This window comes from Danio rerio, chromosome 2 (genome assembly GCF_049306965.1).
Source record: "Danio rerio strain Tuebingen ecotype United States chromosome 2, GRCz12tu, whole genome shotgun sequence".
NCBI lineage: Eukaryota > Metazoa > Chordata > Actinopteri > Cypriniformes > Danionidae > Danio > Danio rerio.
In genome coordinates, this window is record NC_133177.1 from 16,217,285 (window position 1) to 16,231,167 (window position 13,883).

The 13,883-nt window shown below is 38.5% G+C and overlaps 1 protein-coding gene across 4 annotated transcripts in view; it reads left to right on the forward strand.

The window, feature by feature from the left end:
• The window catches only part of zbtb41 (zinc finger and BTB domain containing 41), a 79,767-nt gene that overhangs the window by 34,967 nt on the left and 30,917 nt on the right, over positions 1-13,883 (forward strand). For 3 of the 4 annotated variants that reach the window (XM_073924172.1, XM_001922667.8, XM_073924165.1), the window contains exons 4-6: positions 7,230-7,296; positions 7,475-7,622; positions 7,765-7,894. In XM_073924172.1, coding sequence (XP_073780273.1) covers positions 7,230-7,296; positions 7,475-7,622; positions 7,765-7,894 — 345 coding nt within the window. Of the gene's footprint in view, positions 1-7,229; positions 7,297-7,474; positions 7,623-7,764; positions 7,895-8,020; positions 8,595-13,883 lie in introns of those variants that run through there. The other variant, XM_073924178.1, reaches the window with a different exon arrangement.

Below are 13,883 nucleotides of genomic sequence, written 5' to 3' on the forward strand. Positions count from 1 at the left end.
TAATCCAGGGTCACCACAGCAGAATGAACCGCCAACTTATCTAGCACATTTTTACACAGCGGATGCCCTTCCAGCTGCAACCCATCACTGGGAATAATAAACTCATTAATCTTCATTAATTTTAGACATGGCATATCTCGTATGATGTACAATAAAGGCACGTAAAAAAAGAAGTCATTTATACAGTATATGAAAAGTGTTTTTAAACTAAACATAAATTTTTATTTGGTTTGCACATGTACTTGCTGAATTATTTCAAAGAATAAATTGCAATATTTCAAGTAGAATTAATTAAATGAATAAAACTACATTATTTCATTTACCAGAAACAAAAATATAACATTACACTGAATTCATTATTTTTTTTTGTGTGCCACCCCAAGATTTGGTGCGGCCTCTTCTGGCCACCCCTAAGAAAATTTTCTGGGGGCGCCACTGATGTTACAGCTGTTTTGTGTTTGTTAATTTAGTCCTGTCTTTATAAACCCTCTTGTCCTCTGTTTTAGTTGCCTTAGGATTTTGTTAGCTCCTCATGTTTGGTATGTTTGTCTGGTCATCTAGTTTTTGTATTTTGATAATTCTTGGATTCCTGTTTTGTGTTTGTTTTCGTTAGCACTCTTTAGCACTCCTACCCTGTTTTTGTATTTACTCGTTTTTGGATTTTTGCCTGTTCTCTTGTTTGGACTAGATTTGCATCCTGATTTAGTTCTGTTCAAGTTTGGAAACCTTTGTCTTTTGGAAACCTTAGTCTTTGTTATAATAAATTGCTGCACTTGGATTTTTTGCATTTTGTGATCATTCCCCATTTCGTGACATAATCCTAAGGCCACTTAAAAATCCAGCAGCAAAATTATTATTTATTTTTTTTTTTTGGGGAGGATGAGTTTCAAGATTCTCTCGCCTGCAAATGAGAAAGAGCGATTACTTCGTCTCCAGGCATTGATGGCAGAACGCCAACAGGGTTTGGAGGTAGGAGCCTTTGCCCAGTCATTTTGGACCTTGTCAGTGGGACTGAGACTGTCTGACTATGAACTTATCATCATTTTTAATCAATGTCTGGATCATCCTTTATCTAGGAACGGGATAAAAGATCTGATGATTGCTCAATTTTGGGATTTTGTTATACACCTTAAGAGTAATAGTTTTGAGCTTGATTCTTTTTCAAAAATTGTTGTCACCCCCGGATCTCCACCTCAAACAACGATCATCCCAGAGTGTGTCACTGAGGCTGTTGAATGTTTTGACACTCTCTCTAATATTCTGGCCAGTGTCAAGTCTCTGCCTAAATCAATTGATCCTTTAGGTTTTTAGCATACAGTGATCGCTAGTCCAGAGAATTTGATTGAGTTTAATGTTTCTCCAGGACCCCTTTCGATGATGGCTGATGACATAGAGGCTTTCCTCAAGAGATCTGCTAGTCATGAACCTTTCAGTAAGATAGCCATTACTCCAGATTTTTTGCCCAGGATTGTTACAACCTTACAGCCTTTGCCCGAGGGGATCAGCAGTTCAGCAGTTCCTTTTGTCCAGTATTCCTGCTCATTTAAGTATTCAGCCTGAAATGACTGCCAGTTTAGTCTCTGCTCCAGAAATCATTTTTGAGTCCTCATCCTCCATTGCTCTTGAACTGTTCTCCATTTTTTCTGATTCTGTTTCTAGACTCATTGAACCTTATTTTTCTAATATTATTCAGTCTTCATTTTTAAGTTTCTTTGAGTTTTTGCCCTCAAGCGCCAGTGAGCCCTCGTCCTCAAGAGCCGGTGAGCCCTCGTCCTCAAGAGCCGGTGAGCCCTTGTCCTTAAGAGCCGGTGAGCCCTCGTCCTCAAGAGCCGGTGAGCCCTCGTCCTCAAGAGCCGGTGAGCCCTCGTCCTCAAGAGCCGGTGAGCCCTCGTCCTCAAGAGCCGGTGAGCCCTCGTCCTCAAGAGCCGGTGAGCCCTCGTCCTCAAGAGCCGGTGAGCCCTCACCATCAACTGCCGGTGAGCCTTCGTCCTCAAGAGCCGGTGAGCCCTCACCATCAAGTGCCGTTGAGCCTTCGTCCTCAAGAGCCGGTGAGCCCTCACCATCAAGCGCCGGTGAGCCTTCGTCCTCAAGCGCCAGTGAGCCTTCGTCCTCAAGCGCCGGTGAGCCTTCATCCTCAAGCGCCGGTGAGCCCTCGCCCTCAAGCGCCGGTGAGCCCTCGCCCTCAAGCGCCGGTGAGCCCTCGTCCTCAAGCGCCGGTGAGCCCTCGTCCTCTTTCATTTCACAACCCAGATCTAGGGGTAAGCCTCTTCCTAAGCTGGGAAGGCCCTTGCCACCGAAACAAACTTTTGTTCCAAACAGACCAAAGTTTAATTCATCACTGTCTGGGTGGCCTTATACCTTAGGCTGGCCACCAATTCCAGCATTTGTACCACTATGGTGGCCTTTAGTTTGGGCATCACATCCTCAAAGCTCACTTGCTCACTTCTTTCATGGACTTCACCTTGGCTTGTATGGTTCCACCTTGTTTCCATGTATGTTATAGTTTATGTATGTTTGACCCACCATCCCTCCCCCTGGTCAACCTCCATTCCACCTCCCTCCTAGTTAAGAGGTCAGGTGGGAATGTCTGGAATGCATACTACTAGTTACTACATCAAGGTCATTTGCCTTTGCGAGTGCACGTAAAAATCGAGAAAGATAATTTCTCTATTATTTCTCAAGTTATTTGTAAATTGTCTTTAGTGGACAGAAAGATAGTACTTCCAGGGCTATATATATATATATATATATATATATATATATATATATATATATATATATATATATATATATATATATATATATATATATATGACCTCAATTCCATGAAACAAAATTAGATCTAATGCATGCTTTAAGCAATGGGTTGGAACAACAACATTTTGCTTCATCCTAAGTGATTGCAATATATTCATAAACGCAAGTCCTAATGTATCATATATACCAAGTTTGTTGATAATCAAAGTCAGATTGTGCTCCATCAGACTCAGATAAATCACAAAGATTCATCAACATGACAAAACTCATCCAAAAAAAAGAATGACAAAATCAAATCCTCAAAAAGAAAAAAAAAAAAACAAGAAAAAAAAAAACAAGAGTATACATAGGTGAAGGCCAGCAGCTCAAAGGACATTGAAATGTCAGAAGACTAAAGGAGGAGACCCATAAATATTTTTTTGGAGGGGGGCAATAAACAGCAAGACCTGCTGGCAACAGGGGCTTGCTGCCCAACCCAGTAATACCATTATGCTGGTATCTCCTGTACTCCTGTCCCCTGTTCTTCCGCCTAGACCACAGCCAGTTTACAAGATGGCCACCAACAATCCAGTCAAGCACAAGATGGCCGCCTCCAGTCTGCCAGCTCAAGAAGTGGCCGCAACCAGCACTCCAGCTCATAAAATGTTAAGCGCCAATCTGTCACCAGCCCAAAAGATGGCTTCGTGTTCCAAGTCTGTTCCTGCCTTGGTTCCTGTCATAATTTCTGTTCTTGAAATGATATCACTTGAGGCATCAGAATGGCCACCACCACCTGAGTTGCCAGAGCTGCTGCCACTACCAGAGCTGTTAGTGCACAAGCTGCCACCACCACCTCCAGAGCTGCCAGATCCTCCAGAGCTGCCACTGCCAGAGTCTTCGCCACCAGCGCTGCCATAGTCTCCATCACCAGAGCTGCCAGAGCCAGTGACGCCGCCAGAAACCTGTGAATCTCTCGAATGGTGGGCACCAGATACCTCTGAATTACTTGAATGGTGGGCGCCAGACACCTTTGAATCCCTTGAATGGCAGGCGCCAGATAATTCTAAATCCTGAATGGCCAGAGCCATCGCCTGAGTCCCTTGAATGGCCAGAGCCGCCACCTGAGTCCCATGAATGGCTGCCAAAGCTATGTGACTTTCCAGAGCAGCTAAAGCCATATGACCCCCCCCAGAGCCACTAGAGCCGTGTGACTTCTCAATGCCTCCTGAGCCAAAGCCTCCTGACTCACTGGGGTTATATGAACTGCCAGTGCCTCTCGAATCAAAGCCACCTGACCCACTGGGGTTGAATGAACTGCCAGTGCATCCTGAACCTAAGCCTCCTGACGCTCTGGGGTTGAATGAACTGCCAGTGCCTCTTAAACTAAAGCCTCCTGACTTACTGTGGTTAAATGACATGACAGTGCCTCCTGAACCAAAGCCTCCTGACCCACTGTGGGTGTATGACCCGTCTATGCCTGCTGAATCAAAGCCCTCAGACATACCTCTACAACTCCTTGCTCTAGGCCCTCCGCAGCTTCACGCTTTAGGCCCTCCGCAGCTCTCCATTCCAGGCCCTCTGCAGCTCCATGCTCTAGGCCCTCCGCAGCTTCATGCTCCAGCCCTCTGCAGCTCCACACACCAGGCCCTCTGCAGTTCCACTCTCCAGGCCCCCCGCAGCTCCACGTTCCAGACCCTTCTCATCTCCACGCTCTAGGCCCTACACAGCTCCACGTTCCAGGCCCTTCACAACTCCACGTTTCAGGTACACCTCCACTGCATGGTCCTGGCCCTCCATCCCTCCCTCTGTTCCAACTCAACTCCACCTCCCGCCTGTGTTTGGAACATCTGAAATTGTTGTCAGTCACATCCCTGGCTACAATCACATCAATATTTGGAAAATCTGGTGGAAGAAAATTACCCTTCATATTTGTTCATGTGAGTTTTAATTCTCACAATCCTCAGTGGGGAGGAAAACAACTGGCAAATGTAAAGGAAAGGTAAAAGTTGAGTCGTGAAAATAACCTATGTTTGTTAAATGATGGTTCATACACATACTTACACCCGAGACATGGTTCTTTGTCTGCCACTGACCTACAATTATGCACCTACATTTATATATATGTGTATATATATATATATATATATATATATATATATATATATATATATATATATATATATATATGTATATGTGTGTGTGTGTGTGTGTGTGTGTGTGTGTGTGTGTGTGTGTGTGTGTGTGTGTGTGTGTGTGTGAGAGTCAGTGTGTGTGTGTGAGTGTGTGACACCTTGGAGTGAAAACAGACTGAACTTGAGACCGGGTGACCTGGTCTGATAAACTCACTACACAGACAGCATGATCGTCATATAGTATAACTTGCACGTCTCCCTCGTTAGCCATCATTCAACACACACAGGCGCGCGCCCGCGCCCTAACAGAAAGAGGGTGACGCATCTCTATAGCACCCTCTTGCGACACCATCGCGACACAACCTCTCCAATGCGACGCCTCGCGATATTTGCAAACAAAACATATGTATCATTTTTATTATCATTTGACGGTAATGGAGGAATGCTGCAAAATGTAGCGAAGTAAGAGTACCGATTTTTCTCTAATAATTTACTTGTGTAAAAGTACTCATATTTAAATGTACTCTAAAAGTACACATTACCCAATAATTTTACTCAAGTAAATGTAACGAAGTAAATGTAACTCGTTACTACCCCCCTCTGGCTATGAGCACAAAAAATATTTCTCTTATAATTTATTTATTTTCTTTTCGGCAACTCGTACATTTTTTAAAAGGTTTTTACTTTTGATTAGCAATCAACTGGACCCATAATATACACATCATGGACAGCTATTAGCCACGGGGAAAAGATACATATTAATTTAGTTGGAACATATTTATAAATGAATGAATTTTTATGTGTTTTTTTTACTTTTTGTAGTCTCCTGTTCACCACTTAAGAAATGTATCCATCTATAACATTTCCACCCATGACATTTGTAGCCCCAAAAAGTTCAATTTTGACACCTCTCCTGTTCAACCTTTATATGCTCTCACTGAGCCAAATAATGAGAACGAACCAAATCTCCTACCACAGCTCTAATGATGAAACTCAGATCTACTTAGCCTTATTGCCTAATGACTACAGCCCTATTGACACCCTTTGCCACTGCAATAATGAAATTAACAGTTGAATGTGCTAAAACTTTCTTCAGTTAAACAAAGAGAAATCTAAAGCCATTGCATTTGGAAACAGTGATGAGGTTCTCAAGGTGAAGGTGTACTTTGGCTGTGTCATATTCTGGAGTTAGATATGAATTTCAATAGTCATGACAAAACAGTCAGTAAATTAATGTACCATCATCTCAAAAGCATTGCAAGAATTAGATGCTTTCTTTCTAGTGTGAACTCAAGTGAAACTTGTTCATGCTTTTATCAGCAGCAGGGTGGATTACTGTAAAGGACTCCTCGCTGACCTTCCAAAAAAGACAGTTGCAGATAGTTGCAGCTTACTCAGAACATTGCTGCCAGAATTCCGACCAGAACCTGAAAGTCAGAGCACATCACACCTGTCCTCAGGTCTTTACACCGGCTCCCAGTTACATTCAGAATAGGTTTTAAAGCATTATTACTTGTTTATAAATTTCTAAATGACCTAAAACCTCAATATATTTCACATATACTCACTGAATAAAAACAGGTCCCTCAGATCTTTAGGATCAAGTAAATTAGAAATTCCAATAGTTCAGTCAAAGCAGGGTAAATCTGCTTCAGCGACTCTGCCCCTTCGCTGCTGGAATCAGCTTCCAGAAATGAACTCTTGGAATTTCTAGTTGATCCTAAAGATCTGAGTGATCTGTTGGGTTTGTATTCAGTGAGCATATCTGTAATGTATTGAGGTCCTTGGCCATTTAGTGATTTATAGACAAGTAATAACACTTTAAAATCTATTCTGAATGTAACTGGGAGCCAGTGTAGAGACCTGAGGACAGGTGTGATGTGCTCTGATTTCCTGCTTCTGGTCAGAATCCTGGCCGCAGCATTCTGGATCTAGTGAATATATTATTTGTTAAGCATTAACTCTAGATTACTAAACGTTGGCAAGCAGTTTATAACTGGAGCTATAAATGCTGTATTCTTGACTTATAACCACATAATGTGCTTAATGATTGTACTTTGTTAATGATTTATTTTTCATTGCTAAATTAAGTATTGCATTATTTACTAACTATTAGTTTCTACCACATTAGTTTTACTAGAACTTTTAGTTCTTCAGTGTAAATATGTATTTATGTAGTGTTAATATGTTATTTAATTGTTTAGTGTAACTATGCTGTGTGACTGTGTATTTCCATTAGTTTACTTAACATCTTTTAATTTAATGCATTTACTTGCTGCAGTTCACAATATATATTCAGGCTTGTTTTTTGGCTTTGGAATTCTTTATTGTTTAAGCATGAAACATGTTGTCTGCTAACAGATTTCATCCTGACCACCTGCAGGAGTTTCTCACTCAGAAGAAGAAGAGTGAAGTGTGGAAATGTGATGTGAGTCATATGCCTTATTTATTCTTTGTTATTTTATATGCATTTTTAACATGTTATTAATATATGCCAATTGCCACAGAATGCCATAAAGTTTTAACTAAATTCTGTTTGTGAACACTTTTCATTTGTCTGCAGTTAGTCTAAATTTGTCATTTTGTTTTTGTTGCATCTTTTGCAGATCTGTCACAAGTCCTTCAGCCGTCGCCCCCACCTGGAGGAGCACATGATCTTACATTCACAGGATAAACCCTTTAAGTGTGCCTACTGTGATGACTACTTTAAGTCACGGTTTGCCAGGCTAAAGCACCAAGAAAAGTTCCATTTAGGTAAAGTTTTCCTAAAACCATTTTTCTGAATGTGTTGTTTTTCTTGTTTCATCTCTGTTCTGTGGTGTGAATGCACCAAAAAGTTGAAGTCTTATTCAGCTCAAAACATTCTTTTAATGTTCACAAAATGTCCATAATTCAGGACCATTCCCTTGTGACATCTGTGGTCGTCAGTTTAATGACACAGGCAACCGCAAACGTCATATAGAGTGCACACATGGGGGAAAGAGGAAATGGACCTGTTTTCTGTGCGGCAAATCAGTTCGAGAGAGGTGAGAGAAGTTGCTTTTATTCTCAATCTTTAGTCATGTTTCCATCCAAAGATGCAAACGTTTTATGTGAATATATCTAATTTGTATCTAAAGCACCATTTCCATTACCATTTTGTTTCATTTTAGAATGATCTAAACAACATTTCAGACGTTGTGCTATGTGGGTCCGTCCACTGGTTTGTCCATAAATGCCATCCCATTGTGCATATTTTTGTTATCACATGGTCTTAAAAAACGTTTTTCTTTTTGTTTTGTTTTTATGTGCATGCAGGAATTTATTTGATAAATGTGTTTCGTTGTTGTTCATGCACATTTTTTCTTGTTTCGTATTTTTTTCTTAGGTTTATCTAACTCAGTTGTGTGCAAACGTTGTTTTATTATGTGCATTTTTTTATTTAATGTGCATCTTGGCATTTCTATTGAAAATATTTCAAAGTGTGCATAAAAAATAGGTGGATGGAAGCATAATTGCATAATTATATAAACTGTTTGCAAATGTTTGCTAGTTGATGTTTGTCGGTTTGGAGCTTTTCTGTATATGTACTGTTTTTGTTTGTCCTTTCTAAAGTAATTTTATTTTGAATTAATTTGACTATGGATGAACTCCTAGACATAAGACACAAGACTAGTTGGATGAGCATGACATTATACTAGAGCTCCACAAGATGAAACTGAAAATAAAGGAAACGCAAAAAACACTCCGCCGTCCTTGTGACATTCTGAAAGCGTGGGTTTAGATCAATGCTGCAAAGTATTCATCTAGAAAATCTCCACTTTCTAACAACAAAACAGACAGATGGTTTCCGAGTCAAGACTGAGACCAAAAAAGGCAGAGTCAGAGTCCAATTTTAAAATTTAGTTGTTTGGTAACACTTTACAGCATGGTTGTATTAGTTAAGCTTAGTAAATGCACTTACTAACATGAACAAACAATAAAGAATGCATTTAAAACAGTATTTTTAAAGTTTGTTAACATTTTGGTTATAAATAAATAGTTGTTTATTGTTAGTTCATGTTAACTCACAGTATATAATCTGTTTACAAGCAATAAAATCATATTTTAATAATTCATTCGTAAATGTTGAACTAGCATCAATAAATGCAGTTCATGTATTGTTCATTATTAGTTCATGTTATGAAATGTATTAAGTAACATTAACTAATGAAACCTTATTGTAAAGTCACCATTTTTTACAAATGAGAATTGTAACAAATTTAGCTCAGTTTATGAATGTTAATGATTAACTATAGCGAGTTATTATTAATTATGAATATTCAGAATTAACTTGTAGTTAATTTAACAAAATAATTATAACAATGACTTCGTCTGAGCAGACCCCTTTAATTTTTTGTTTACTCATTTAGAAAGGGAATTATACTTCTTGTAAAGTAAATGAATAGTTTTTAAAGAAGTTCAAGTAATTATAATTAAGCTGGTAGCAAGCAATCTTTTGTCATTAAAGTGACCATTTCTATGAGGCAAAACAAGACAATCCAATGTTGTTATAAAATGATTTAAGCCTACACCTAACAAACAAAATGTACAGTACATAAAAACATAGAAAATCAAGTAAACTAGAGAATTTAGATAAAAAAAATGGCAACATTCTCGCAGTAACACATGGCTAATAAGAACCACCAAGTATTGATAAACCAAATCCATCCTAAAGGAATGGATAAACTTTAACCAAGTGTATTAAAGAATGTAAGCTGTATAAATTATTAGTGTGCATTTTGCATCATGTGTTGTGAAATAAAAGTGCAACAGTTGTAATAAATGTGTATTTATTAACAAAAAAATATACAAGGGCAACTAAAATTATTAAATGTACAATAAGTGCATAGGTGAGTCATGAAGGTGATTAAGTTGAGGATTATGATTAATAACTCTGTTATCTTTCTAAAGACAAGTTAGAGTTTGATAAGGTAAACCTTGTTCTAAAATAACAAAGAACTGAGGAAGTTTTTGTTATTAATTAGTATCACATAATATGCCAAGGTCTGTCTTAGAGGGTTGGAAGGTAGTATATTTACATTTCTGCTGTGGATGCAGTGGTTGGAAGAAGTTGGATCTTCTTGCAGGTCTTGAAGCATGGAACAAGCAGACTTGGCTTTCTTGAGCTTTGAGAACTGGAGATTTCTGGAGGTGGTGGTTCTGATGTCGGGGACACACCAACGTCTTTAAAGGTAGAGTTCCTGGAAATCTAAGACTCGCAGATTTAAAGGTGGTAGTCTTGAAGCTATGGTTGCAGATGCCTTGGAAGAAGCACTGTGGATTCAATCACCATGAAAAGCCTTGCTGAAACACACAGCAAAGTTCAGAAATCTTTGAGCAATTCAGATAGCTTGTGTGTCAGGCCTTCCTTCTAATACCACTCTCTTAATTCTGTTACCACTTCTCTTTTCCTCCGAGTTACTGCACTTTCCTTTTTTCCGTGTACGAGAGAATGTTTTTATCCTTTCTCTGGAAGGTGGGATTGAAAAAGTGTCACCTTTCAAATCCATTATTGTTGTTGGATGATCCTGTGAGTCGGTCACTGGAAGGACTATGCATTTGCATAGTCATAGTCCACAGTTTAACTGTTATCATATTCTAAACATAGTCTAAACATCACTATGTAATGTTGATCTTTACATAAGCATTCATATATAAACATTAATAGGCAATGTTTCATACAGTGGAGTATTTTAAGCAGTGCATATTAAATATATACATGATCAATTAATTCTAAAGGTGTATGAGATTATAAATTCCATTTTTTTTGTCTCTTTTGTGAAATGGAAGTATTGTAATCCGTGTCTCTCTCTGATGAAGATGGGGTGTTGTTTGGGCCCTGGCTGTGTGGCAAGAGCTGGAGGGCCCTTGCAGGTGGTCACAGAGGTGATTGTGGAGTTTGTCACTTTTTGGTTGCTAACTGGGGGCTTGAAGCAATAAAATGCGAAAGTTAAGTTCCAGCAAACTATCTTTCTTTTTTTTTTTTTTTGGAAAATTCAAGATTTTCCTCAAGATCACTGTTGAGTGCTGAGGCTTGATGCTGTTCTGATATGTCACAGTCTATCTGTGTTGAACTCTAAATCTGTGCAGGTCGTGGTGTGTCCGTAAGCAGTGGTTGTTGTGGCTGTGTGCTGTTATCGCTGTGGTTGTGGGATGCATCAGCCCCAAATCCAATCAGGAGCTGATTTAAAGTCCTGTGGTCATTCTGACATTTACCAGGGGTTTGTGTGCCATTTGGGTTGAGTTCAGTGGCACATACAGCAGATGGATAATGGAGGGAAAAATAGATATTGTCCTTTAGCACATTTGTTTGGATGGAGGCAATTTGATGTATATAGTTTTCTTTGATTCCAAAATAGATTGAAGTTGTCAATGAATTTCAGTCCTCTTCTGTTACGTTTTCTGCAGCCATGCATTTATACCAAGAGCTGTGAAAGCACATTTGGTTTTTAAATTTTTTGACTATTTCCAAGAGCTCACAATACCTCTTAAGCAGTTCAGACTGTTCCTTCCGAACATCATTCTTCCCCAAATTGATGATAATCCATTTTGCAGTTGTGTGCAAAATTTTTCCCATTTTTTGTTTACATTACAAAATTTTGCATGAGTGAAACAGAATGTCATTGTAGTTCTGCTCCTAAAATTCCTGATTATTGAATCTCCAACAATCAGTGTGCTGTCTTGGCTGTGATCGGTGCAGAATACTGCTGCTGAGTCATGTCATCTTTGTCTGACTGCATTTGGGGATTCTTCACCCATATTGTTAAAAGTTTTATATCTGTTCTGAAGCTGACTTTCAATCCAAGCTGTGTTTGGGGTGGAGGATGCAAATGCATATGATCTTGGTAATCTGACCACGTACCCTTTGGTCTTGCACCTTATAATGCTCATTTTCTACCATAGTTTTTTTTTCTGTGCTCAAAACAGTAGCTGGAGTAGATTTACAGGACTTACTGGCTGTATGCTGTTGGGCACCACAATGAAGCGGTCCTGTGTGATCAGGCAATTCTGGTTGGATCGCAAGTAACTTTGTTTCAAGAATTGCAATCTTTTGTAGAAGTTTGTGGCAGTTTTTGCAGCAGTGAGATTCTTTTTAGTGTTTTCTCATCTCAGGAATTTAACCGTCTGATAGCGGGAGATTGTTTAGTCGATAATTCCTCTCTTGTTAGTAAAGTTATATTTAAGAAAGTTTGTAGATTTGATGCTGATCTTCAAGCTGTGTAGTTTAAGCACTGTGCTGATAGACTAAAGTTAAGCTTGAAGTATAAAATATAAAAAGCAAAAGTGCGAAGCAGTTGCAAACAGTAGCAAAGCAGTGTTTTTTGTATATAAATACACACTGTATAAACAAGTAAAAAACATATTCCTATAGCGTTTTAGCTGTTAAAATATTTGTTTTAAATCTCAGCTTAAATAGTGAAATCAAATTAAATTCACAAAGATATTTCCTTCTGCCAATAAAATTTTGTCTAGTTTGTAATAGAAATTAAATTACGCTCAGATTTCAGAGGCTTAATGATAACATTATAACAGGCAATCTGCAAGCAGCAAGAACATACAACAAGCATTTTCTTATGAAGGGCCAAAAACCAAACTTGATTGAGGGTGGTGGGCCAGAGGTAAATACAACAAACTGTGAAGTTGTCTTGGTAATTTCCTAATTTTCTATTATAATTTATTATACCATTTATAACACAAAAAAATACACTTTGCCTTGATTTGCTTTCTGATGTCTTCTGCAATGTCCCTTATTCATTGAGTGTCTGTTTTTATTTATTTTTTAAACTGGATTTATTCGCAACATTTAATTGGAACATTTAATTTCAGATTTCTTTTTTGTAGCTCAACTGTTAGACAAACACAAGGCTATGTAAAACTAGAAATGTCAATTTTTGTTAAAGGCATTCCCCATCATTCTCCCTCTCATCTCAGATGGGATGGAGGGCCAAATCAAAGGTTACCATATGGACCAGCTTTGGCCTGCGAGCCCTTGTTTTTGCTTCTCTGGTTAAGAGTAAAATGTTTGAAATTAACTACATAATTTTACTGTTCAGGGCTACTGAATATCCTTTGGATAATTTTAATAATTAAAATTAATTTTAAAATAATTTTCAGTTAATATGTATGTAACTTGGCAAGATCTCCACGCGAATGCAAGTTGATTCTCAGCGTACTTGGAATTGAGAAACAGCCCTTATCTGGGCTCTCATATGGAAAATGAATCATGCTAAGCTACTCCTAAGTTATCTCTGCTTCTATGTTCCTGTGTGTGAACTGTTCTATTCTAACTGCATCCTTTTCCTATACCAGCTTCTGGAAACTCATTGATACCTGATAAACTCCTGATACCTGTTAAAACAGAAATATATTCTTCAGTCATATCTCCATCGTATTCAAGAGACTATACTAGATATATAATCACCTACTTGTGCTAAAAAAAATTCTCATAATTTGAACTGCAAAGAAAATGCATGCACTAGAATGTGAAATACTCCTCCTACACAATTCACCCAACAACTGTTTAAAATGTTGAGAAATAGCCATCATACATGTTTCTTGCCCTGCCTTGCTTTTTGAAGCCAACCGAGTAAACGAGAAATCAGACCTTGTGTATAAATGGGATATTTATTCAAACTCTGTTTGTCAGCTTTAAGTCTATTGTATGATTTTCATGTGTGCTTGCAATGTACTCTGTGTCTATTGTACACAAATTAGTATGCTGTACTTGAGTAATGTACAAAATTGATAGCCAATTTACTAGGTGTGTGATGTTTAGATTGTAGCATCTACGAACGCTATACAAGTTTAAAATATAACAGTTGATACAAGAAATTCATATTCATAAGGAGCATGTTGTTATAATGCTTTATTTGAAGCCTACCACAACTCAATTTCAAATTACTGATCACAGGACTCATTCAATCCACATTCAAGGAGATGTTCATTTCCAAAGAAATAGAGGTGTGGTTTTGCACCGACAACTGCTGCAATTGG